We start from the raw sequence: 24,877 nt of genomic DNA on the forward strand, positions 1-24,877 counted from the left end.
TAAATGAATACTAAATTTACGAAAGATACTATGTATTGTAATGTGAAAACATAATGACTCATTTTTGCAGAAAGTTAATTTTTTCCTCATGAATCACGGTTTGCCTAGAAATGTAATTAGACTTACCTACATTAGTGTTTACAGTAATTCCTCTCTATTTTATTTACTCAATCAATAGTTTATTTTGTGTGTCAATCAGTAGTCTTGCTAATTCTCTACAACGATTGATACGTGTTACGATGAGTTACTTTTTAATTGTGGTTATAGGTCACTTAAATGGTTCTACGGCCTTGATTATGTTCATTTGTTTTTGTAATCGAATTTTTGAGTGAATGTTCTTTTTTCTTATCTTGTTATTTTGCCTTGCCTTTTATAGAACTTGGTTTGATGGCGGCTGCTTGTGATGATGAGGCATATAAGCCACTTTATATGTTGTATGGATCAAAATGATATCAATATACTGTAAGTGTAAGTAGCTATATTCAGAGTATTATGTATAGGATGAGTTGCAACCTTTTAGAGGCTTTTAATAGGGAAAGGAGAGACGAAGAAATGAAACATGAAATAATTATTATAACCGTTTAATATTATTAAAGCTAATCAATTAATTTATTTACAACTTATTTCCAATCAGTTCCGACGTTTTAGTCCCCTTAACAATGTAGGTACATATTTACATTCCTCGATTCTGTTCTCATCAATATAATTTATGGAATAGTCAATATTCAACAATAAGGCTTGTAATAAGCTTGGCAGTTTGGGAATATTTGCAAGATATACATGGCGTAGCGAAAGGTTCTAACTTCGTAGCAAGCCGTAGCTGCCGTAGCCGTCGTAGCAGGCTACGCGTTTTCCCACTGCCTGCACCGATACAAGCCTTAGTAATAATTTAGCAATTCAATTTAAGGCATTCTCGTTACAACTTTTCCGCCGCACCAACAATCGCATAATATTCTATCAATTTTCTTATATACATTCATATTTAGTTCATAATTTATGATACTATTAATTTGATAGACTCAATATTAGGTACATGAACAGTGCGACGGTGTCACATCTAGAACAATATCACACCAGCCAAATCTTTGCTTCATATTATTTACAAGTTTAATCACACTCCATAGTTTATTACTACATCCCATTTGACAGAATACACGTAGACATTTGTCTTGTAAAATACATAACATTGTTTATTCAGACCGTCTCTTTTAACACTCCACCCAAACATTCACAATGTCTTTTCACAGCCCTTAAATTATGACTAGAAGATGACTAATGATTTATATGTAATACAAGTAATTCATAAAATTGTATAGCGATACAGTGAACATAGCATCACAATGCTACACATAAAAATTTGGTCAAATCTGTAACGATAGAAATGTATAAAGAGTGTAGTTAAATTCCTCTATTAGAAAGAACAATTATCAAAATTCAAAACGTGAATAAATTACCTAATTTCACCATCCATTAGGCCTTCAAAAACTCTATGAACAGCTCAAATATTTTATTACAATTTCAAAAGATTCCTAAGCCTTTAGATAATAGACGTACTTATATATTTTGGATATGGTGAAATAGGAATAATAAAAAGTGTAAGTTAATACCTGACACAAGACTTACTTTATAATAATACTGTGAAAAAGTAGAAAATTTAGGCCGTATCAAACTGATACACGTTACACATAGGAAGGTACACATAGTATATGTAGATATTATAGCGACAGTCAGGCACCTTACATGAACAATATTATTGAAGGTACGCGTTCGCTCTACACGTTAACACTATATATTTGAATTCATTTCTATTTCTATGTATATTTCATAAACATCAACTTGAACATACGACAGACAAAATACACATTGTTGATTACGATTATTAAGTATGCAAATGAGTATTCAATCACTGAGTTAATAAAGTTCATAATTTCATACATTTATGTAACATTTTCACCAATATGTAGGTAATTATTAGCTGATCTTTGGCACATTAATACATGAGTCGAAACACGTTACTAATATAGCAATTATTGTCAAATTACTTAAACATCAAAATTCATAAAACTGATTCACTTGATGTTTTAACACAATGCCGTCCAAGCATACATTATGACGAAAGTTCACATCGTGCACTTGTATGCACTAGATTAAACTATTGACTAGTGTATCTGGTCTTTGGTAAGATAAGTCCACAACTGCACATGAGTTGAGCACGAGGGGTGTCAGCACCCGTGACGTCACAGCAGCTTATATGATGGTGGCGGACATGGGCGTGGGGTGTGCGAAGCGGGCGGGCACGGGCAGGCAGGCGAGCCACACTGCGCCGGCGCCGGCGAGGCATCAGCGCGCGCGGTGCGCAGGCGCGGCCGCCGGTCAGGGTGCCGCCGCCGCTAGCGGGGGTCGCGCCGGCGCGGGCACGCGGGGGCACGCCACCATCGACCCGCTGCGGGTCGTCTGGGTGTTACCACCACCGCCTGTAACAAAGGAAAACAACATTAGGAACTATTACACAGGACATTCTGAGATTCCTATCATGGAAAGATTCGGAAAGACTTGCAATTGGCTCGATTCCAACAATTAACCGCGAGCGCTAATAGATATATATTTCCGTACAAATTAAGGAAAAGTACTAGCGATCGCTTAATAAAATCTAATAGATGTTTACCTATTAATGATCCGAGCATCTTGGTGACAGAGAACTTGCGCGTACGCTGCGGTGTGCGCACTTCGGCCAGGAGGCGATCCACGCAGCGGTACAAGTCGCCAGAGTTGTCGGCGACACTCGCCTCGCTGAAGGAGGCGCCGTGAGCCGCACTAATGGCCTGCCCCTCCTTGGTCGTGACCTGCAGACAATACAAAAAAGACTTGAAAAATATGAATGGATAAAAATACTCGTACTTGGAACTGTTATGTCACAATAGGTCTTTGTCGTCGCGACTAAAGGATACTTAGCGATAGGAACCTACCTTTGTCCTCAAAGCTACGCTATACATTCGACACCCCAGGATAAGTTATGTAGGTAAAGTTACGTCATAAAAAGTTATTTTTATCTTATCGACATTAAAGCCCCTAACGACAAGATCGGAATGTAGGATAATGCCGAGGATTTTGTTACTTAATATTCAAAGTAAACTTTACAAAGCTGTTTAGACTGCGTAAACTCTCTAAACAAAACGAAATAAGGTCAGGTTTTTACCAATTTTCAGCTTTTATTTAAACAACTTGAGGGTTTAACGGAAAATTACAATTTATTTTTATCGTTAAAAGTAATGTTTATCGTTGTTTTTGAATCCGAAAACGAACCTTCTTTCGGACAAGTCTAAATAAATTACATTGTTGCTGAAAAGATCTACTTGAGACTCTTAATTAATTTCTATACATGTTTATATTATAACTCGAAGCAAACATTTCCTTGTAGGAATGCAGAACCGGCTGTGGATCCGCTTTGTGACGGGAGAATATTGAAATCTTGTAGAAGACATGTCACAGCAACGTAAGGAACTTGCTTGTCTATATTTCAAATTTTAGAGACCTACACACGCTTAAAGCCCCACAAGTGTCTACCTACAAAGTTCCTCAGATATGAATTTCTGCTTTCAGTTTTCACCCGAGTGTATAACCATTATATTCGTGACGAAAGCTGTCTGTTGGCAACACTCTGTACGCGTATTTCCCATTGAGATCGAGCTCGGCAGACTCAATAGTGACAGACAAGACAGTCTCTCGTCTTTTGTTATTCTGGCGACAACGTCGAACTTCACAATACCGCCTGTCAGTCTAACGGCGAGCTTTGTTAAGGTACTTTGTAAAAAAGGTCAAAGTGGAAAATGGTCCACGTGTAATGTAAGAGACACAAATCGTAAAACCTTCACAACAGTTACGTTTGCCCCTGAAATTGTTAGTATCTTTGTCATAGCTGATCCGAGACTAGATTTTCTAAACAAGATAAAGGAAACGTGTCAATCATCCAGGCTGTTATTACGTAATCGGGTGTTATGTAAGCGTCACACTGATCCACATATCAGCTTACATCTTGTTGAAAGGTGAAGGACAATTTCGTCAAATATTCTAGAAATAACGAGAGATATTGCGCAGAAAGGAGTAATACATTCGTATTTACGGTTCGAAAGCTATGTTCGGGTTACTTGAGCTTTTGTATTATTCCGTGTTTACAGTAAACAAACAGGGAGATTTAAGACCATCTGTTTTAAATAAAGAACTGAATTGAAGATGTATTTTTCCGTACACATGAACTTGAGTGACAAGTGGATTTATACTTATTTACGTTTTAGTTCCCTACGCTTTAAGCTTTCCATATTAATAAATATTTGGCCTAATTAAAGAGTTATAATTTGTAAATACTGTAGGTCACAGACGATGTCGGTATTTAGAGGAGATGTAATGACCGAACAACTGGTTTTTTCCACATAATTTTAGATTCACGTCCCGACTCATTTGTCATTAGACATAAGTGCTGAAAAGTTTCCAATAGGCGTAGAACAAAAAAATATTCGAAAAATGTTGTATTGGCTAGCGAATGGGAATGTAATCGAATTGGATTATTGAATTACTGACCTGTCTCAAGTGGTCTAGGTCTGTTTTATTGCCGAGGAGAGCGAGTGGCATGGGCGCCGCGGCGCCGCCGGCGGGCGCGTGCGCCGGGCTGCCGCCCGTCGGCGCGCGCTTCAGGGCGCTCAGCACTTCGGTAGCGTACTCGAAGCTGCTGCGATCTGTCACCGCGTACACCAGCAGGCACGCATCAGCCCATTGAATCTAGAACAACGAAAAACAAACATTAGAAAGTGCCAACAACATGTTTCAATTAGCGTGACAAGATAATAGCAAATGGTAAATGACGGAAATATGTGGAAGTGTGTGTCAACACATCGCTAACTATGTCAGATACAACGTTACAATTCGAGAGATGCTCATGAGGTGTAATAAATCGATATAATTTACAGCCTATCTTAATGGAACGTTCTAAATGGGTCACATCTGTGACTGTTATTAACGTTAGATTGCTAATTAAATCTCGTACAAACACTTCAGTGAGGTTCAATGTTGTAATTTTTCAAAATAATAGTGACAGCCTTTTCAGTTGAAAATTGAAATTCATAACCGTGAAAGTGCGTCATAGCGCGAATTAAAAAAAGTGGACATAATCAGTTTTGGTTTTTAGACTAACAACAACTCACAGAACAAAGCTGTTTACTTTGGCAAAGCGTTTTTAAGTCTTCATCAAACAATATAATATACAGCTTTGTGCAAAGGAGACTAGACGAAGAAGAATGTGTTTAATTAATGCGTCTTCAGAGCCAACATTCCGGCTTAAAATTAGCCTTGCAGCGATTCACGGGCGCTCCCACGAGCCAGTGGCACGCCGGGACACGCTGCCCACTCGCTCGACTATAGCCACTCATTGTTGTCCACTCGACACTCGAACATCGTATATATCACAACACATAATTAAACAGGAAGTTGATTTGACGTCAATAATTCATCTCTACTGACTTATGAGGAATGGAACTCCTAACGCAGATTCGCAGCAATCGATTCAAATTCAATTGGCGAAGAGGCAATCATTTCGTACCTATATTTCTGCAAGCAGACCTTCTTTTTAATAAATTGGAATAAATTGCTTCACTGTTGAACATACCAACCTATACGGTTTCAGTTCACGAAGAATTCTCTTTGGTCAAGACAACAAACGTAAAAAAGAGATTTTTAATTGAAGTGTGCGTATAAGGCTTCCGACAAGGTCAACAGTTATTACTTTTGCACAAGTTTTTTTCATATTCTACGTAGTCGTTAATATGTGCACGCGATGTTTTCGCATAATGAGACAATTTTTAAGGTCATCAATTTCCACAGAATTAATCTAATTTGGCAAAATGCTACAGTCATTAGGCCAGTTCGTCCTACACTAGTTTTCCTATTTATTGATGTTCTGCCCACAGAGACAATTATTAACGTTTTACAAAATTTATTTTTTCACGACTCTGAGTGTTTCTACACCATCTCGAAATAACTATTTTAAGGATCACCGCAACAATATTTGTGTAAACTTCAGAAGGAGTACCAGATTAGAACGGTCGTCGTTCGAGTTCTACAAATGTTAAACTGACAATCAGCACTTTCGCTCGCGAGCTGCTTAGTAATTAGGTGATGGAACTGCTATAAATAATCTATTATATGTAAACACGATGAGTCATAGAGTATCGGTCATTGGGGCAGCTCCTGGAGCCGTTCCATGCCACTAGTAGCATTATTCGAAACATTAACCCAGTTGTCGGAACATAAAGCGCCACCAGTGTACCGGTAATGGCGTGTTTTGTTTGCGGAAGGGTACTGTTGTCTTTGATGTTGTCAAGACAAACACGGCGGTATCTAATTATCTCTTGTTACGGCTTAACTTCTATTTCAGTTATTACTTGGGCCAACATACTGATTATGTTACAAAACATTACCAACAAACATCAAACTTCAACCAATGTAATGTATGTAATAAACCGGTATGTAATAAAATATTACAACTGAGATTAAAGTAAACAGGAATAAAATTAAAATAGCTACAAAAATGCGACCTTCTGATGAAATACTCGACATCCTTAATCTCACTGATTTGTGTACTTATTATTGTTTAGAAACTAGAGGCCGGTCAGTTGTTTAGCTTATACTTTAACTCCACGAAGGTGAAGACTGGGCACTGCGCAAGGTCCCGGAGTACAAACCTATTCATAAACTGTTCAGCAAGTGTTATTTCAGAGTACCTTTGAAACTGAATATACCGTGCACATTGGTCAAAGCGAAGGTTAAAGTTTACGATACTTCGTTATGATCAAACCATAAAATTATGTTAGTTTTAGTAGTAGAGGGTCAATAACTACGTGTACATTCTTTACAAGACCATACACATAATTTAAATACATTTAACGATTTGCGTAAATAATAATATAAATATATTTTAAATATATTTAACGATTTTGATATCTTATATCAGAGAATCCCCTGAATTATTTCGAGTTTGAATTTGAAGTCAAAAACATGTGTATAAGATATTCATTTACCTGTTCAGCTGGGAATTTATCTGAATTGGAACCGGATACATCTATAACTTCTAGTTCAACTGGAGTGCCGTTGATAGGTACCGTTTGTCTGTACAGGAGATCTGAAAGGAAGTCGTAAAATAAGCATATTGAAGGAATAACGGACCAAGTTATTTTAAGTATTTAATGTTATGTAACCAACCTGTATTTGAATGGTATTCACCAATGTATCTTCTAGTTAGGTAACGAACGATGAGAGCTAAAACAAAAAAATAAATTATGAAAATGCAAAAAAGGTTTTCGTATTTGAGTTGGTGAAAGTTTTTCAACAAATTCTATTTTCAAAAGTTGTTAGTATGTTTTGTGTTCTAGTGTTTGTTCGTGACTTCAGTCGCAGTAGCCGAATGTACGGCGTGGCACATTGATGTATTGTTCAACATGTTACGTTACATCACCAAGGAGAATAGGTCAGTGGGCTGTTGCCCAGCTCGGCTTATGTAACACCAAGTAGGTCGGAGTCCTGAACATTTGCGGTCAAGGTACTACTACAAATGTTTATTGCGTCTTTAGGACTATTTTGCTAAGTAATTCATTCAGTTTTATTTGTTAAATTCACCATCTTTGCTTAGTTATGGAGAGTTATAAGTAGGTAAATGTTTTAACTATATAATATAATTTATTCAAGGGAGCAGTCGCTTTTCATTACTCAACCAAAATTCTTAGGAAAGTTACCTTATAATATTATGTTTCATATAATTTATTTAAAATTGAAAAAATAGGAAAGAAAGGAATTAAGTTTCATTCAGTAAGAGGAAAATATCGAATTTATGAACTCGTGGAAAATGAAATCCATCAAAACGATGATAGTCACTCAAGTATTTGGGTCGCTTGAATTAAATCAGATGATGCGAACTTTCCTGAAGTATATTTTTCAAAATATTTTTCTGCCCCAAAAAATTAATTTGTTTTTATTATCTGAACGAAAATGTTACATAATATTATGAAGATATTTAGTGAGTGTTATATTTGCTTACCGGACTTGCCAACTCGAGAACTGCCAATGACGGCAATGCGTACGCGCTGCATGCTGGCACGCTCGTCCTTCATGCTTAGAGATTTGCGTTTTATCTGTAACAACAAAACATTTATGTTATACAACAGTTTCAAGGGCTGATAAGAAAACACACGATGATTACGCAACAATTTAGAAGCAAAACCAGAAAAACTGCTCGCAAGTGAATACGTTTACTCATTAGAATACGAAACCTAACATTACGTTTTCCCTTGCTAACCTACAAAATTGGTGTTAATGATCATTTGAGTCGTTCTCAGCGTTAAATCAGGGTGAGATAAGCTCAGGCGGCGGTTAGTTGGCGAGCTTCAGTTTCATTCATTACTGACGCCGCTCTGACGTCTGCCAGCTAATGACCGACCAACCGCGTCACCACGAACACTTGTTCAAAGATAACATTAGATTTCATACAACATTTGCGAAAATATTCCTTTAAATTATTTTCACCATCATTATTCACAGTGGTCACTGACATCTGAAAAATTACAGGAAACATTGTCTCGAACAGCTTTGTTACAAAATTCGAGAAGTCAAATAACTGACAAAGATTTCAGTTGACCGGCAAACAAAAGAAAGGTCGGTAAATAAAAAGCAAAACACAAATTGCGAATTCTACATCGACCTTCATTTATTTGTAGACCTTGAAAACAGAACACAACCTTTTTGATTAGGTAGCGGTATTGTACTCGTAGCCCTTTCCTGGAAGGATAAAACAAAAAAGAACTGCGTACAAAAACGCCATTAGCGCGGCATGTAATGTAGATATGTGCGAAATATTTATAGAGCGGGTACGCTGCTATGCGTCAGCGCCTGCCCACCGACTGGTTGAATAACCCTAGAATACACCGTGATGTCCATTCAGACGCACCATGTGTTGACAACAATACAGAATTGAAAACAAAAACATTCGTCTATTTGTTACATAAATTCATCCGACAGATCTTTTGATAGGCGTACTTTGTTGATCATTATTTTTAGTTCGTATCATAAACAAATTTTGGCAGAGAACTGCATTATACGAATATGAGTTTATTTCGAGAGAGAGAGAGACTGGTTTTAAGATTTTAATTTTAAAGAAGCACGTGCGTCGTGAATGTAGGTAATACATGAGTGTTTAGGTTTCCACATAAGATGAGCAGGTGTTATCAACGTCAGAAGTATCCTACGTAAACAGGAGTGACGTACCATGGACCATTGAATAAAATATACAATCGTATACTTGATGAAATGTTTAAGCCTCAGCGACCACGTTTAAAGCTTACGATTGTTTACAATGTCGCTTTCTCTCGGCTTATGTAACTGTTTTTATTTAATAAAAATATAAAGCCGGACTCATGACACAATTTTATACTTTAAGAATAATATAATTTAAGGATAATAACAACTGCATATTGGGCACATGAAATTACCTTTTGATGTTTTTATTTTTATGAATAAGTGCGTATTGCATTTGCGTATTGATACAAAATGGTTGACTTTACTGAAATGTGAGCATGAAATATTACCATCGTACAGAATAAATGTTTTTACCGATTATGATTTTAATAGATCAAAAAATCTTAAAATATGCAATATCAAAAGAAATTGCATTGCCACGTGAAAAAACATAGCCCACGCGGTGGAAAACGTGGCATTCCGAGTGTTTGATACGCCTTTCTGATTAATGTATCAGTGGCGACAACGACGCACTTTTTATTTACGTTTGGCGCCAAATAATATCGCTCACTCGCGCCCTGGTGCCAAAAGAAATATCAAGTTTTAAATTTACTTTCCGTGTTACATAAATAATTTCAGTAGCCACTTATTATATAAAAATAATTGTGGTTTGTGACGTTACAGGAATTTTTAATGTGAAGCCCCAATAAAAAATATTTTAATTTTTAATATAGTACGTGTACAAAGTCCGTTTCATCATTAGCAGTAAAAAATAAAAATAAAGGATGAATTCCAAAATAGCTAATGTAACCTCTTTAAAACTTATTGCGTGGCTTACACTTTTATTTGGTGGAAAAATATATAAAATGTTGAAGTTTATCGGCCACAACTAGTTAATTGCGTGCGATAAAACGTGAGTATTTTCACGTAATATGAATTGGGTTTGCTAGTCGCGTGAATTTGTTGTCACGTTGATAAGGTTTCGCAATAAAAACAATGTATTTTTATACGAAATGTTATAAGTTTTATCTGAACCAGCTTTACGTGGGCGAGTAGAGTCATTGTTTGCTGTGGAACAATATGGAAAATTGATATCAGCATCATGAATTTGTTTTTGTTTGCAGTGAAGGTCCAATATTGGTTTACAATGTGACATCGATTTTTCTCGTGCGTTATAAATCTTCAGCATATATTACATACGAGTGCTTCCTATAAATATTAGATCACACTATCTAATATTTTTATAGACAGGGAAAATCTTTTGTCTAAACCACTATAGCTTATTAATACCCGAATTTCTTACTATAAAAACATAGACGATCAATTACGATAGTGGGTTTCGTGGGCGTCCTACCCACGAAGCGATCCTTTACCCTGCAAGCTTACAGCCAAACGAGTGGGACGAAATGCTAAGCGTCTGAAATATTATGTCTGGTAAACATTGCACGCCAGAATAGGATAAAAGTTTTAATTTGATAAGGTGACATCTGCCCCATTAGAATAATATGAGATGGCAAAATTATCTTCCCAGTAGAATTAGGTATTTACTTGAGTTATATAGTGTAGTGGGCAGCTGTCCGAAACTCATGAATCATAATAGTCCTTGCAACTTGGTCAAGCAATACATCGTCGAAACTCGTTTACAAGAGTCCTTGATCTGAAGTGAGGCCGTGAGACCTTCACCGTCAAATGGTGCACGAACTGGCATCAATATTCGAAGGTTACATAACCCGCGGGATCAGCTGAAAGGACATGACCTTGGGAACAAATCGTCGGATCAGAAGGATTATAACCATTAATTTCCTTGTTAGAAGGTTGCTGCCAAGGACTGCTTCAGTTGTTGACATTGATATCGACTATGATAAATAGCTTCACAGCTGTGTAACAAGAGATTGACAAGTAATAATTGTGATTTATTTACACAAAGCGAAGGCCGTGTCCTTGGCTGCCGAAGGTAGGGTTTAACCACAGTAGGATTACACACACGTTCCTTTTAACGAGCATGTTATCAGGCAACGAGTTACGTTAGGTTTAGGTTTACATAATGTGATCATTAAATTATTTCTCTGTAAAAAGTTACAAATGTTATGTATTCACATTCTGGGTCTACTTCGTATAAACAGACCTAATTTTTTCGACATAAAAGTAAAGAGCTGTTGTTTCAGCTACAAAGCTGTGCAATTTAATTTTACGATTTGATTGGCCACTTCGTGGTATATCAGTCAACAACAACAAGCAAGCCGACAGTAAACCTAGTGAACGAGTTTCAGCTCAAATACTAGTTCATGACTCAAATTATTTATTCATTGTTCTCGTTCTTGGCAAGTACCGAGTCGTGAGTACCCAGGTACTTTAGGGAATGTTAATTTCATGTTCAGAATAAAGTGAGACGAAAGTGCTTCATATATTCGTGTTGCTATAAAGGCTGAAACTTCAGCCAAAGTTTGTAATGACGCGTAAGACTTCGTTGAGTCATAACGAGTACATTCTGGGCTGGTAAGTCAACTCGAGCTATCTAGCGTACCATCTAATGAGATAATATCAAAACGAAGACACATAAATCATAAAAATATTTTATTTTCGCGTATATTTTCATGACCGAGTTCTTGAAATAGGAGACCAAGATGTTCAGTTAGATAACATCATTTCCGTAAGAAATGAGTGCTAATGTAACTTTGTTATGTATATATTCTATTTTGTAATATTACGGTCATCAGATTTATTCATATAGCGTAGCTCACTGGTTTAATTAAATTTGCACAAATTAAAATTTTAATTTTGCTACGCCTCGTAGCAGTTTTTCGTAGCAGAGAACAAATAAGACTTTGTGAAAAACACGATGGTTATCACCGATTGGGGCAGTAACATGTTGTTTACAAGCCATTATTTGGTGCTTCGGGGATTCAACGATTGCCGATCCTATTGTGTGTGTCTCGACTTTTCACTTAATGAGGGCATTGACTCGTCGCTGTTTGGAAGTCGGAGAGTATTTCGGTTAATTAGGCTTAATTGTCGGCTCTAAAGTCATTCATTAGCGAATTCGACAGGTTACGAACGTTTATGACCTTTTTAATGCGTTGTGGGATACATTTCACGTAAGCAATACTAAGTAGATGTAGCTACAGATTCAAAATTAACTTTGGTGAATTTTTGTAAATGAAATAAAGATCCAGAGTGCAGAGTAGATATAGAAATGGCTGTAAGACGATTACACAAAAAGGGTACATATAATTTTATCTTCACGACTCGTCGTCTTTTTATCTCGCGGAGAGGTAGGTCAAATTCTTGAATAAAGTCGCACCCGAGTAAATAAAAATAGCAGCGTGGTAAATGCGTCGAAAATTGGCGACACATTGTTTTTGGTGGAGAGGTAAATGAATCGCTTTCTGAGTTACACGTGTGGCTTCCATCGCCCAGCTTTCCAATTGTTTTGTATTCGACTACATTGTGCTTGCTGTACAGTGTTTTGAAGTCTGATTGTAATAGCGATCAGAGACCGCTACTAAGTCATTAAAGGACGACCATTGAACTGTTATAAAAACAAGGAAAATTCTACGCCTTCAAACTGACGCCGAAAGTAAGCTTTGCTATTTTTTATGCGTCTGTAAACATTGATTTGAAATGACTGTATATTGCATCTTTTGTACTAACTACTATGCAGATAATTACTGCAATTGTATGTAGTTCAGGCCACAGGATCCCAGTGACCCACTCGTGACCCGTATCGACCCGTGACCGGGTTATCTGCGCTGCACCGGACCACCTGAATTGATACCTAGTAGAGATGAAACTACATAGTTATGACTAAAGCCCGAATATAGTTGTACTGACGGAACTCCTAAATTAAACCTTTGACCTGTTGAAATATATGCTAAAACTAAATGCCAGTATGTTGAAGTTAGTTGGGAAAAATGTAACTACATTTTTCCAGCGTACATATTGCAACGTACTTTGGGCACTCCTTCTATTTTAGGTAGCACGTGTCATGAAAAGTGCTGATGTTTCAATTAATCTTTGTACACGTGTCGTGTCTAAAGTGAGCGGTGCACAGGACATGTCACCTTCTCATGTATTATGTACGGATGTTCAACAAGTTCGTTTGAAAGTATACTGCACAGCTATGCAAGCGATACGATACTTGAAATAAACTCATACCCTCGGAAAATTCCCAGAACATTGATGTTTTAAAAATACTAACTTTATGGAGCTAAATTGAATAATCCTTTATATCATGATATCAGATATTATAATAATATTTATTCAATTTCAAGTGAAACATAAATATTTTTGTGTATATGAAGTTGTTTTCAGTTTTGTTTGCACATAGATTTTCATGTTTTATGATGCATCTATTCTATAACCCAATATTTTTGTCGAAACGATAGTTTGTTAAACGATGTTATTTTTCTAGAATATTTCATATCCGACCTGTTACGATCGGACGATGTCAGTGCTCTTTGAGCTTAAAGTGGATTATAGAAAATGTTCAACTATTTATATTTATAAACTTAATAAAATTCTTCTAACGTGCAACTGCGTCGTATTTCTCCGCCTGCACCAATACTAGGAGATTTACGACTGAATACGTCTATAGGAAAGTTTCAATGTTGTTGCTAGCTAGCCGCACCTGGCGCGTACTTTACCAAAACTTGGAGACTATCAATGAAAACCTAATTTAAACCCTAACCTCAGAATATTTCGGCTTATATTACAATGAGTTTTTTTCTGTACTGTCAGAGAGCTTTGCGTTATAGATCGTTTGCTCTTTAGTCCTTTGATGATTGACAACAGAGTTTATTTAACAACGTGTATTATTTCATGATTTAAGAAAATTACTTTACCGAAGTGCTTCCATTATGCAGAACACGTGTTACGAATCAATCAATGTTAAATTAAAACCTTTTACTCGTTCATCATTTAGTAGAAGAAACAAATCATTGATAATTACGTTTTAAAAGCATTGTGCGATATCGGGTTGCTTTTTCAAATGGTATGGAATAGTATACCTACAAAGTATCATTAATGTCTACTCTAAGTGATTTCAGTCGTTACGCTTTTAAAAGTGTCTGCGATATTAACGACACCGTGCTGATAGAATAACAGCAGGAGTTAATCCATGTGTTGTGGAAAAATACTATTTATCGCACTTGTACTCAACGAACATTGTATATTTTATCATAAAATAAACACGTCTGTTGCTACGCGCATCTTAATCGGTAGCGGGATAGGTGGCGAGGCGTGCTCAATTCATGCCGGATTTGTTGTAGCTAGTAACATTCCACGTTGCTGTCATTATGTATATTCCTGAATTAATTTATTTTTCACCTTTGTAATATAAGCATGGAGGAGGACATCCTGCTTTTGATACATGTAGGCGAAGGACAACGGTAACGAGAAGATCATCAGTTACTTTGAAACTCTCATTAGCTCAATTTAAACACCGACAGTAACATGCAAGTCGCCAAACATTGTGCAACTTTCATAACTGGGTTAAAAGTAGTATTGTTAAAACGATAACTGGGTCAAGTTTAGTGAAAATCGTAATGCGTAATTTAAAATTCATTTGTTTTCATTTTTACGATAAACCGCTCGGATAAATAAACTTTTTCGGTTAACATTGAACTTTTGTATGTGTTTAACAATAACGGTTTCGCAAGTGATCGTTACAGGCACAGCTGTTACAGTTTACACGGAATAAAATCTTATTGGGTCAAGTACACCAACATTTTGGGCATTACTGTTGCAACGTTTGTGTACTAATGATGTACACACCATTTTTCTAATCAGATCAACGTCTACATAAATCGTGTTTTCTAAAAAAAAAACTGTGGTCGTGATTTGAATTTTAGATTCGACTGAGCGTGATACGAACACAAAAATCTTTACATCAGCTTTGATTTTTATTTTTTTTCGACATTACATCAGTTTTTCCATTAGATGTATTAATGGTATATCTCTCATTCACGTGAAGATGAGCGATGGAGGCGTGAACCGTAACGTTAGTGGGATATGCAAAATATTTATCTTTGCATATACCTACGTAAAGATGAACTATAATTATTTTCCGCGTTTAATGAATCGAGCATTAAAGCGGTTGGAATACTTGGCAATGCCGAGTGCGGACCTGAACGGACCGGGCCGGATGTTCCGTCTCCCTTTCGTCTTTATTAAGGCGACTTTGACCTAAGGAAACACGTTGTCAGCTGTATAAACTGTACAAGTGAATTAAAATGAATGGATAAATAACACATCATCTTTTGAAGTGAACATGTGTATTTTGTGAAAGTTTATCCACAATGAAAATGAATGGTTCCGTCCCAAATTGGATGGCAACCGTTATCTGTTTAATTGGCTTTATAGCTCTTTTTCAAGGTTGTGTTATGACGAGGCAATTATGGCTCGAAAAATACAGGACACTCGGCAATGAAAGGCCGCGGGCTTGTTAATTACAATGATTTTAATTGCAGGTTATCCATGTAATACTATATTATTTCAAACACTGGAAACGTTGCTATGCCAAATGAAACCTTCACGGTATCTGGCCGGCAACAGTATATTAAAAGGTACATTCAGAATAAAAATGTATTTGAAATAATAATTTGAAGCAATCAATAAAACCCGAAGAAAAAGATGGAGTTTATCGAACCGAGCTCCTTTACGACTTAAATTTTAGTTGCGATGTGAAATGTATGAACGTTTATTCTATTCAATAATCATACAATCTATTTCTTCAGCCTGAAAATACAAGTCTGGAATCGTATGTGATTACCTTCCCTTGTTGTAACAATAGTTTCAATGATAAGAAAATAGAGGGAGTTATTTCGGGTATCTTTCACAATAGACGCTATAACGTTTTAGTTTCATTCATGAATGTTCGACAATCGTATAAATTGAATAAGGACGGGACTCATTGTGATGGCAGTTTGTTTTGATATGGGTATTATTTACGAAAACTGTCTATCGATGTTCATTTTGATTTTCGAAACTGAATAGTTTCAATAATCATAATTGTATTTTGTACAAGGATAATAAAGGATACACCTACAATTTGTAACTCCCATGCGATGATATCTATATGTTTATCTTTTTATTAACAAGATAACCAAACATATAAGGAAAATTGTCCTGTTTGAATCCAAATCGGTTTTCCTCCGAATTAATTTAATAAAGGTATGGGAAATCAAACCTACTTTTCCTACAATATGAATATTTAACTTATGTAGATATTGCATAGTTTAATAAAACACTCATTTCCAACTCTTATTGAATCTGAGTGCACTGTTTGTTTTATATTATGTCAAAGCTCTTTGCGGGTAATTGATGTTTTCCCTAGAAATTAAATACAAGCTTGAGTAGCTCAGTTTCTTCCAAGAAGATAGGCTCTTCATTTTACTGGAATATCATGTTTATGTCCTTTTAATTAAATTATAAAGTTAGATGAAATATTGCCTTCTATTTCTTTGAATGATTTGAATGTACCACGCGTCTTATCAATGAATGTACCATCCTTTGTTATCCTATGTATTCATAATTAAGATCTATCATGTAGACTTTTAGTGCATAAAAAGTAGGTATTGGAAATATTTTGAAGCCTACATCGATTTATATTTAGGCAGGTCACAAAAATTTCCTCATGTCAACGAGATAACAATGAAATCACGGCTGATAAGGTATGGTCAGCATAACGATTACATTGCCGAAAAACTACATAATAAAGAACATGTCTAAAATTATTAGGATAACAAGTTTATCAATTAATCAGACCTTTATTAAAACGTCTCAGTACAATACGGTTCCAATAAATCAAATTAAGACAGATGCATCGTAACAATAGATAAACCTATGGCCCAATAGGCGACATAGGTGAAAATACACACACAATTCAACTTTGAAGCCTACGTGGGCTCAAATAAAGTTCAGCCTTTATAGTAAATGAAAACAAGTGCGAAAAAGCTTATTTTTCCATCCAATGAACAAATATTTGCATACCCAACACATGTTAATGATTTGCCTAATCAATTTACGCACGGTGAACATAATAAGCCCACTTGAGATTTGAGTGTGAGTATCAAATGATATGTGAACGCAAAACACTAAATTATTGATGCAGCTTACAGGTGTCAATTATTAAGAAGATGATTTCACTTAAGCCACGAAGTCAATATATTAACTAGTACTTCTATGTTTTTTGTTACATGAAAGCGGTGCAACGATTTGTCTAGACATAACTGAATCAATATGACTATTCAACTATCTATTGCATGCAATCAATACAATGGACTGGAATGAAAATGCAGCAGACAATTTTCACGGGAACTCTATGAAATCTTAGTTAATAAAGTGATTCATGCATTCAAGTATTCTAATAAGCGGTTCATGACAAGGAGACAACAGTTGAATGAAAGCTTACCTGATCCAAAGTATTGGCGTCCCGGGCCAAACAGCTACAGGTCGGCTGAATCGCCGGCAAACACCACACAGGGAACGAAATATCAAGCAGTCTATACACAACACTAAATGTCTATAAATTCACTGTCCTTTAAGTCCAAGGAATAGCAAAAGAAATTGTTCTAGGTTCAAGTAATGCTGTAGTCACTGTAGTTGAAAGCGACGTGAAGCGCGGTAGAGCTCCTACAAGCGACTGGGCGGCGCGCAGCCGAACCATCCTATATATACGTAGGTAGCTAGCAATCCCGCCCGCCCTCCTCGCGCCGAGTAATGCAAAAATATCAGTGGAATCCAGAGCCTAATTTTCTCTGTCACTGCCTTATGCCGACACAATGAGAGCATTGATCTCCTCGCCTGCATCTGTGACACTTGACCAAATTCTTTACTCTGTCGACTTAAGCTCCTTACTCATATCCTGAATGTGTTCAAAGCCATATATGGCGTCTTTAGGTTAATTGATGTGTATGTTAATGGAGGATGGAACTGTTTCTCATTAAGAGTTGATTTATTTTAGATTCCTACATGAACATCCTGTCCTTTATGTTCAAAATTCTACACAGAAGCTTACGAAAGTAACAGACAGATTGAAAACGCGACACTAGATTTTCTAACACACTATCGTAAAATGTTGTAAAAAGAAGAAAACAATTTATTGCATTATAATTTACGTATATGTTATAGCTTACAATGGTTTTCGCAAGAAACCATGTTAATGTTTACAATAAATAAAAAAACGTTTATGACTATATAAACGTCAATCTATAAAGTAGAAAACAATGCTTCGGTATGTTACTATTCTATTTACTGGGGTAATAGTGGTGATAATAAAACTATCATTAGATGCATGTATATTGCTTTTAAGCTAATATCTGTCTGTGAAGACATTTCTAGATTGCAATTAAACTGACAAATCGATTTTCAGAGAATTATTTTAAAAAGTAGTCGATCGATCAGTATCTAAAGTCACGCGAACATAAAACGGAACCAGTTCAAGGATGTTTCTCGGCTAACATCGGTTCTCCCAAACCATTTTTTATTGTTATTGGCACATATATCTTCTTGTCAAGTATCGATGAGTCATGAGAAAGTTTCTCGTGTGATATAGGCTCACATTTAATGATACGTTTCTTTTAAATGGAGCTGAGTAAACATCAGACGCTCCGTAGACCTCGGTAATAAACGGTCGTTACGGCTCTTGTAACTCGCGAAGCGTTTGTCCATCGAAGTATTACGATGCAAGCGGAGATTTCTGTTATTATATAATGATGGTAGACAGAGTTAAAATAAAAGAAAAGCTACGGTACCGTCATGGAAAGAAAGGATGGGAGAAGGGGGTGTACGTGTTAGTACGTGTAGTTGTTTCAGTTTGTAGTGGAAGTTTGCGTACTGTTATACGGGATCCTCGAACACGGTTTTTAAAAAAAACTAATTTTACACACAAAAATGATTATATTGGTTTTTCACCACAATTGACAGTATTTAAGGATATTTGGACACTTAGAAATAGTAGAACTAGAAATAGGAATAGTAACGAATTGGTAATTGGAATTAGTACCGATATGTGTCGAGAATGACAACAGACTGACCGCGCGGGCGAATCCGACGTATATTTATATTATTATAATTTGCTGACATAGCACCCTCTACATGGGGTTGCAGTATTAAAATAGGGTATAACAACCCCCCGCATAAGACCGAAATTTGGGGTTAATTACCGAAATTCGGAAAGGTTATACTACTTCCCTAAGTCGCGGTAATGGGATAGAAGCGATAGAATGCAGCGAAGCGTTGTCGTTCTCGACGTGAGTATCGTTATCAATGTTTACATTGTTTCTATTGATAACAAATGTATTCTTATATTTTAATATAATTTTAATTAAGATGTATATTATAAAAGAAATTACAATTAACAAAATTATAAAGGTAAGTATTGAATAATGCGTCCCGTATTTAATAATAAATGGTTTGTCATCTATGATCTTATCTAATTCCGCGAATATTTCTTTATGTTTGTTTACATTAGATGTTAAATCGTCTAAATCGATATTTTGGAAAAGAATAGGGGACGTATTATTATTAATCGAGTTATAATTGATTTGACAACATGAGTCATTGATAATATTAAAATCTAGTATAGGGCTAGGTATACTTATATTATAAGAGTCATCTGAAGTTATCAGTCTTACACTTTTTGTATAGATTGTGCACTGTTTTGGGGTATCTAAAATACCCGTACCGGACACTATAATCTCACGCATTTCTGAAACACCACACTCGATAGACACTTTATTCGGACGAGACTGCACGAAAATCCACCGATTGTTTATTAGTGGTTGCCAAATGTCTAGCTCGCCGAATATGGTTTTGGTAACACACCGTTTAGGAATAGCATTAACAGTTTTCGTTAATAGTTCACTTTCGCATATCGGGTTATCACTTGTCGTCGAGATTACCGGTACTTCGCATAAAAAGAACTCAGAGTATATGGTCTTACACTTACGTAAACTATCTAAATTACAATATAATTGTTTACTATTAGAAATAGCAATATACGAACTAGTAGGAGAGATTAAACTATAACTATTTGGGTTATCCACTCTATGAGGAGTAGGCAGAGCCAAAGTATGATATAAATTGAATTCCTCATTGGTAACGAGGGGCACTTGCAAAACAAATACAAGTTTATTCTTAAAATAATAACATGCAACATTAGATATACTTAAAATTAAATGAATATTATCTAGGCTTAATGATATAGGAATCCCAGTGTCCCGTGGTAGGTGCCTATCGTTATCGGCGAGTTCACGGTATAGTTGGGCAGGCGTTACAATGTTAGGATGTAGGATGTTTTGACTACTGAGTATAATTGCGTTTATCAAGTCTTCGAGTTGAAACGATAATGTAAGCAAAGAGCTTTCAAGGTTGGTAAGTATGGAATGGACTTTTGTTTCTATGATTAAATTGTTTGTAATTTCTGTGATATTTGTTATTTGTTTAAGGAATGATATTAATGATTCATTAATGATTTCTTGATTGGTTTTTAATTTATTTATAATATTTTTATAGGACTCTAAGGTAGAAGTAGTAACTAAGATATTTTCTTTTATTAATGTTGCCATTTTCTTTTGATTATTTTGTATAGATTCTATAGCAGAATCGTATTTAAGAGCGTCGTCTTCATCAAGCGTGCCGAAAGCGTGCTTAAATACTGTACCTATACCGCCAAACCATGCATTACGTTTGTATCGCTTTGAAATAAGATGATAAATAGAATCATATTCTCGTTGAACGTCTGTAAAACGAGCTGTTAAAGGAGATAGCGTGTTTTCACAAGAAGTTAAGTTAAATTTTTTGACAGTTAAACCTTAATGTACCTATGATTTCATTCAAATTAGTAAGATGAGGTTTTATGAAAGATATATCTACATAACTAATTACGTTTAAATTACTCTTAATTATTTTAAGTTTTCCCAGGCTATCGAAGTAGATACCAGCGTTTGAAGGATAAGGCTTGACAAAGTCCGATCGTGCATCGATTGGAATGCTGAAAGATAGAATGAAATATGAATTAGTGTTGCTCATCGGATGAAACTTCAGCAGGTTTTATTTCATCGAAATGGTGTGTCACATGACGTCGATTTATAAGAAGAGTGACAGTGTTATTATTATGAACCGATATGATTTTATATGGTCCTTTCCAAATGGGAGATAAGGCTTTCCTTAGTCGTAAATGATTCTTAAGATAAACTAGGTCGCCAACCTTGTAATTGGGCGGCGGTTTAGTGTGATTGTCGTAGTAAGCTTTTGAATGTTCCTTAGATTTTAGAATATTTTCTACTGCCTTTTCTCTAGTAAATTTGAATTTGTGTTGTAACATTCTTATGTAATCCGAATATGTTGTATTAGGTGTAGTTTCGTATATCGAGTTTGGAATGAATGGTTTATGGCCAAAGACTAGTTCGTAAGGTGTAAATTTCGTGGTGGAATGAATTGTCGTATTGTAGGTAAGCATAGCGGTATATACGTAGGTAGGCCAATTGTCTTGATTATTATTAATGAATGATTTTAAGTACTCTTTAAGTGTAGAGTGGCTGCGTTCGAGAGCTCCTTGCGTTTGTGGATGATAGGGTGATGCCCAGAGTAGTTTTATCTTTAAGAATTGGCAAGTGGTTTTAAAAAGGTCAGAGGTAAAATTAGTACCTTGATCGGTAAGTATTGATTTAGGAATACCGAAGAGAGAGACGAAATGGATTAAACAATCAGCTGATTCTTCAGCTGTTGTGCTGCGTAGCGGATAAGCGACAGAATATTTTGATAAATCATCCTGTATGGTGAGTATATATTTCAGCTTTGCTGTACCAGATTCAGGTAGGGGTCCTACTATGTCTAATGCTATTCTTTGAAATGGTGCAGTGGAAGTAGTGGTTATTTCCATAGGGGCGCGATTAAGTTTCCTAAGGGCTTTATTTTCTTGACAGGATTTGCATTTCTTGATATAGTTTTCTATGTCACTTCTCATTCCCTTCCAATAAAATTGTTCTTTAATCCTAGAATACATTCGTGATGAGCCTAAGTGCCCGGCGATTGGAATATCGTGGTTTTCCCTTAGTATTTTGGGTATTTCACTCAATGTAGGATAAATTATTTTATTTACGTAAACGTGTATGCGGATTGGAGTGTCGTGAAACAGGTAAGTCAAAATATTGTAGATTTTAGTGTAGGAATGTCGGTCGAAAGGGTTTTTGAAGTCAGAGGTAGCTATATCTGTGATCGATGAGTCTAGTATGATGTCATTTCTCGCTCGTTTCAGGGTGTTGTATATATCAGGATAAGATGATTCGTCGAAATGGTGAACTTTAGTAAAAATTAGGTAAATATCTTTATTTTCTAAGTTTATTTTCAGGAAGGAATGGAGCTCTTTTTCAGCGTTAAGAATTTCGTCTTTGTCTTTATCACTAGAGAGTATTTCAGAGATGTACGGGTTTGATTCGTCTAAGTCGATTGAAGTGGGTATTAATATAGTTTTATAAGGGCATTTGAGTAAGTTTTCGTTATGTTCAGTTATAATGGTATTTGTTTTAAATTCTTTACGCGATATTGATTTCAAAAATTTGGAATAGTCTTCGTCGTTTGCTTCTGATTTAGTGTTAGATTCTGTTGGCGAAGGTATTTCGATGTTATCAAAATTGGGGTTTATATCAATACTCTGTGGGCTAAGGTCAAGTGGTCCTAGGTCTATAAGTTCTGGTAAACTGTCTTCGGTATGAGTAGGGATAGCGTCATGAGCAGTATCAGACTCGGGAATAGTATCCTGTTTACGATTAGTGTCGTTGTTTAATAATTCATTATCATCGAATGTGAACGGTATATAAGAGGGCAGATCTAAGAGGGGGTCTTCCAAAGGGTTATCGATTAAATCATTAGGGCTTGTAGGTAAAGAGTCGGGAGATGGTACATCTATTGGATTAATTGGGAATCGGGACAGAGCGTCAGCATTGGTATTAATTTTTCCTTTCTTATGGATTATATTATAATCGAATTCCTCTAGTTTTAGGCGCCAACGAACTAGTCTAGATCCCGGGTCTTTACAGTTAAAAAGCCATTGAAGTGGTTTGTGGTCTGTTACGATAGTGAATTTACGGCCATAGAGATATGGTCGAAAGGCTTTCGTGCCGAAAATAATAGCGAGACATTCTTTTTCTGTGACGCTATAATTGCATTCAGCTTTGTTAAGAGTGCGGGAAGCAAAAGCAATAGGCCGATCCTTACCGATCTGACCCTGAGAGAGGATTGCGGATATGGCGAAGTTAGAGGCGTCACATGTTAATAGAAAGGGCTGTGAAAAATCGGGATATGCTAATATCGGTGAAGTGGTTAATTTGTTTTGTAATGTTTCAAAAGCGAGTTGTTGTTCGTTATGCCATTTGAAAGATGCGTCCTTTTTTAGAAGGGATGTTAAGGGTTTCGCGAGTTTGGAAAAATCTGGAATAAATCGTCTATAATAAGATACAAGACCCAGAAATGATTTTATGTCTTTGGGGGACTTCGGTATTGGGAATTCAGTGATAGCTTTTATTTTTTCGGGGTTCGGTTGCACTCCATCGTTATTTATTAAGTGACCTAGGTATGCAACCTCCTTGCATAAGAATTCGCATTTGTCTGGTTGAAGCTTAAGATTATAAGTTCTAAGTTTTTCGAATACAGCGGATAAGTTCTGAATGTGACTAGCTAAATCAGGGGAATAAACGACAATATCGTCGAGATACACGAAGCAGCGAGAGCCTTGAAGTCCAGACAGGCAAGTGTTCATAAGTTTTTGGAATGTCGAAGGAGCATTTTTAAGGCCAAATGGCATTCTCGTAAATTCAAAATGTCCTTGGGGTACGGAAAATGCGGTTTTGGGTGCGTCTTCAGCAGCAATAGGAATTTGATGAAATCCTGAAGCCAGGTCTAATGTTGTAAAGTACTGACTCTTGCCTAATTGATCTAGTATTTCAGTTATTTGTGGAATGGGGTAAGTTTCCCCTATTGTTATGTCATTTAATTTTCTGTAATCGATAACGACTCTCCATTTGCGTTGCCCCGAAGCATCTAGTTTTTTGGGGACTACCCAAATAGGCGAAGACCAGGGTGAGTTTGACGGTATAATTATTTTTTGATCTAGCATTTTATTTATTTGGTTTTCTACTTCCTTTTTATGACATTCGGGAAAACGATATGATTTAGTTTGGATAGGTATATCGGAGTTTGTTCTAATTTTATGTTCAGTGGATGTAGTATATGTTAATTGTTCGTTTGGGAGATGGAAAATGTCAGAGTATTGTGAGCATACTTGTAGTAGAGCATCCCTTTCTTCGTCATTAAGATGGGAGGTCCTTAATTGATTTAGGACTTCTTTAGTTCTAGTATAAGTGTTAGAGGGAATTGCTGATGTGAGAACTGGTATAGATTGTTCGTCTAGAGCTTGCAAGGTAATATTTAGATTGGGATGGAGTACAACTGTTTCTTCGGATGTATTAACAACTGTGATATTGATTCGTCTATTTGGTTTTACTTTGACTATACAATTTGCAATGAGTAGTGAATCAGATAAGTGTTGGTCTAATATAACGCCTTCTTTAATAAGAGGGTTGCTAACTGTACATTCAATGACTGC

General features: G+C 36.1%; 1 protein-coding gene and 1 pseudogene across 1 annotated transcript; both read right to left on the reverse strand.

Annotated features, from left to right (window-relative positions):
* Nucleotides 1-565: 565 nt before the first annotated feature.
* On the reverse strand, nt 566-17,908 carry LOC124646267 (ras-related and estrogen-regulated growth inhibitor-like protein). The gene is made up of 7 exons (XM_047186386.1): nt 17,684-17,908; nt 8,081-8,174; nt 7,249-7,305; nt 7,068-7,168; nt 4,576-4,773; nt 2,666-2,843; nt 566-2,474 (listed from the first exon to the last, which is right to left on the reverse strand). The coding sequence occupies exons 2-7, from the start codon at nt 8,151-8,153 to the stop codon at nt 2,374-2,376; spliced, it is 708 nt and encodes a 235-aa protein (XP_047042342.1). The 5' UTR covers nt 8,154-8,174; nt 17,684-17,908; the 3' UTR covers nt 566-2,373.
* Nucleotides 17,909-19,313: 1,405 nt separating this feature from the next.
* On the reverse strand, nt 19,314-21,880 carry LOC124646114 (annotated as a pseudogene).
* Between the last annotated feature and the right edge of the window lie 2,997 nt (nt 21,881-24,877).

This window comes from Helicoverpa zea, chromosome 3 (assembly GCF_022581195.2).
Source record: "Helicoverpa zea isolate HzStark_Cry1AcR chromosome 3, ilHelZeax1.1, whole genome shotgun sequence".
Classification (NCBI taxonomy): Eukaryota; Metazoa; Arthropoda; class Insecta; order Lepidoptera; family Noctuidae; genus Helicoverpa; species Helicoverpa zea.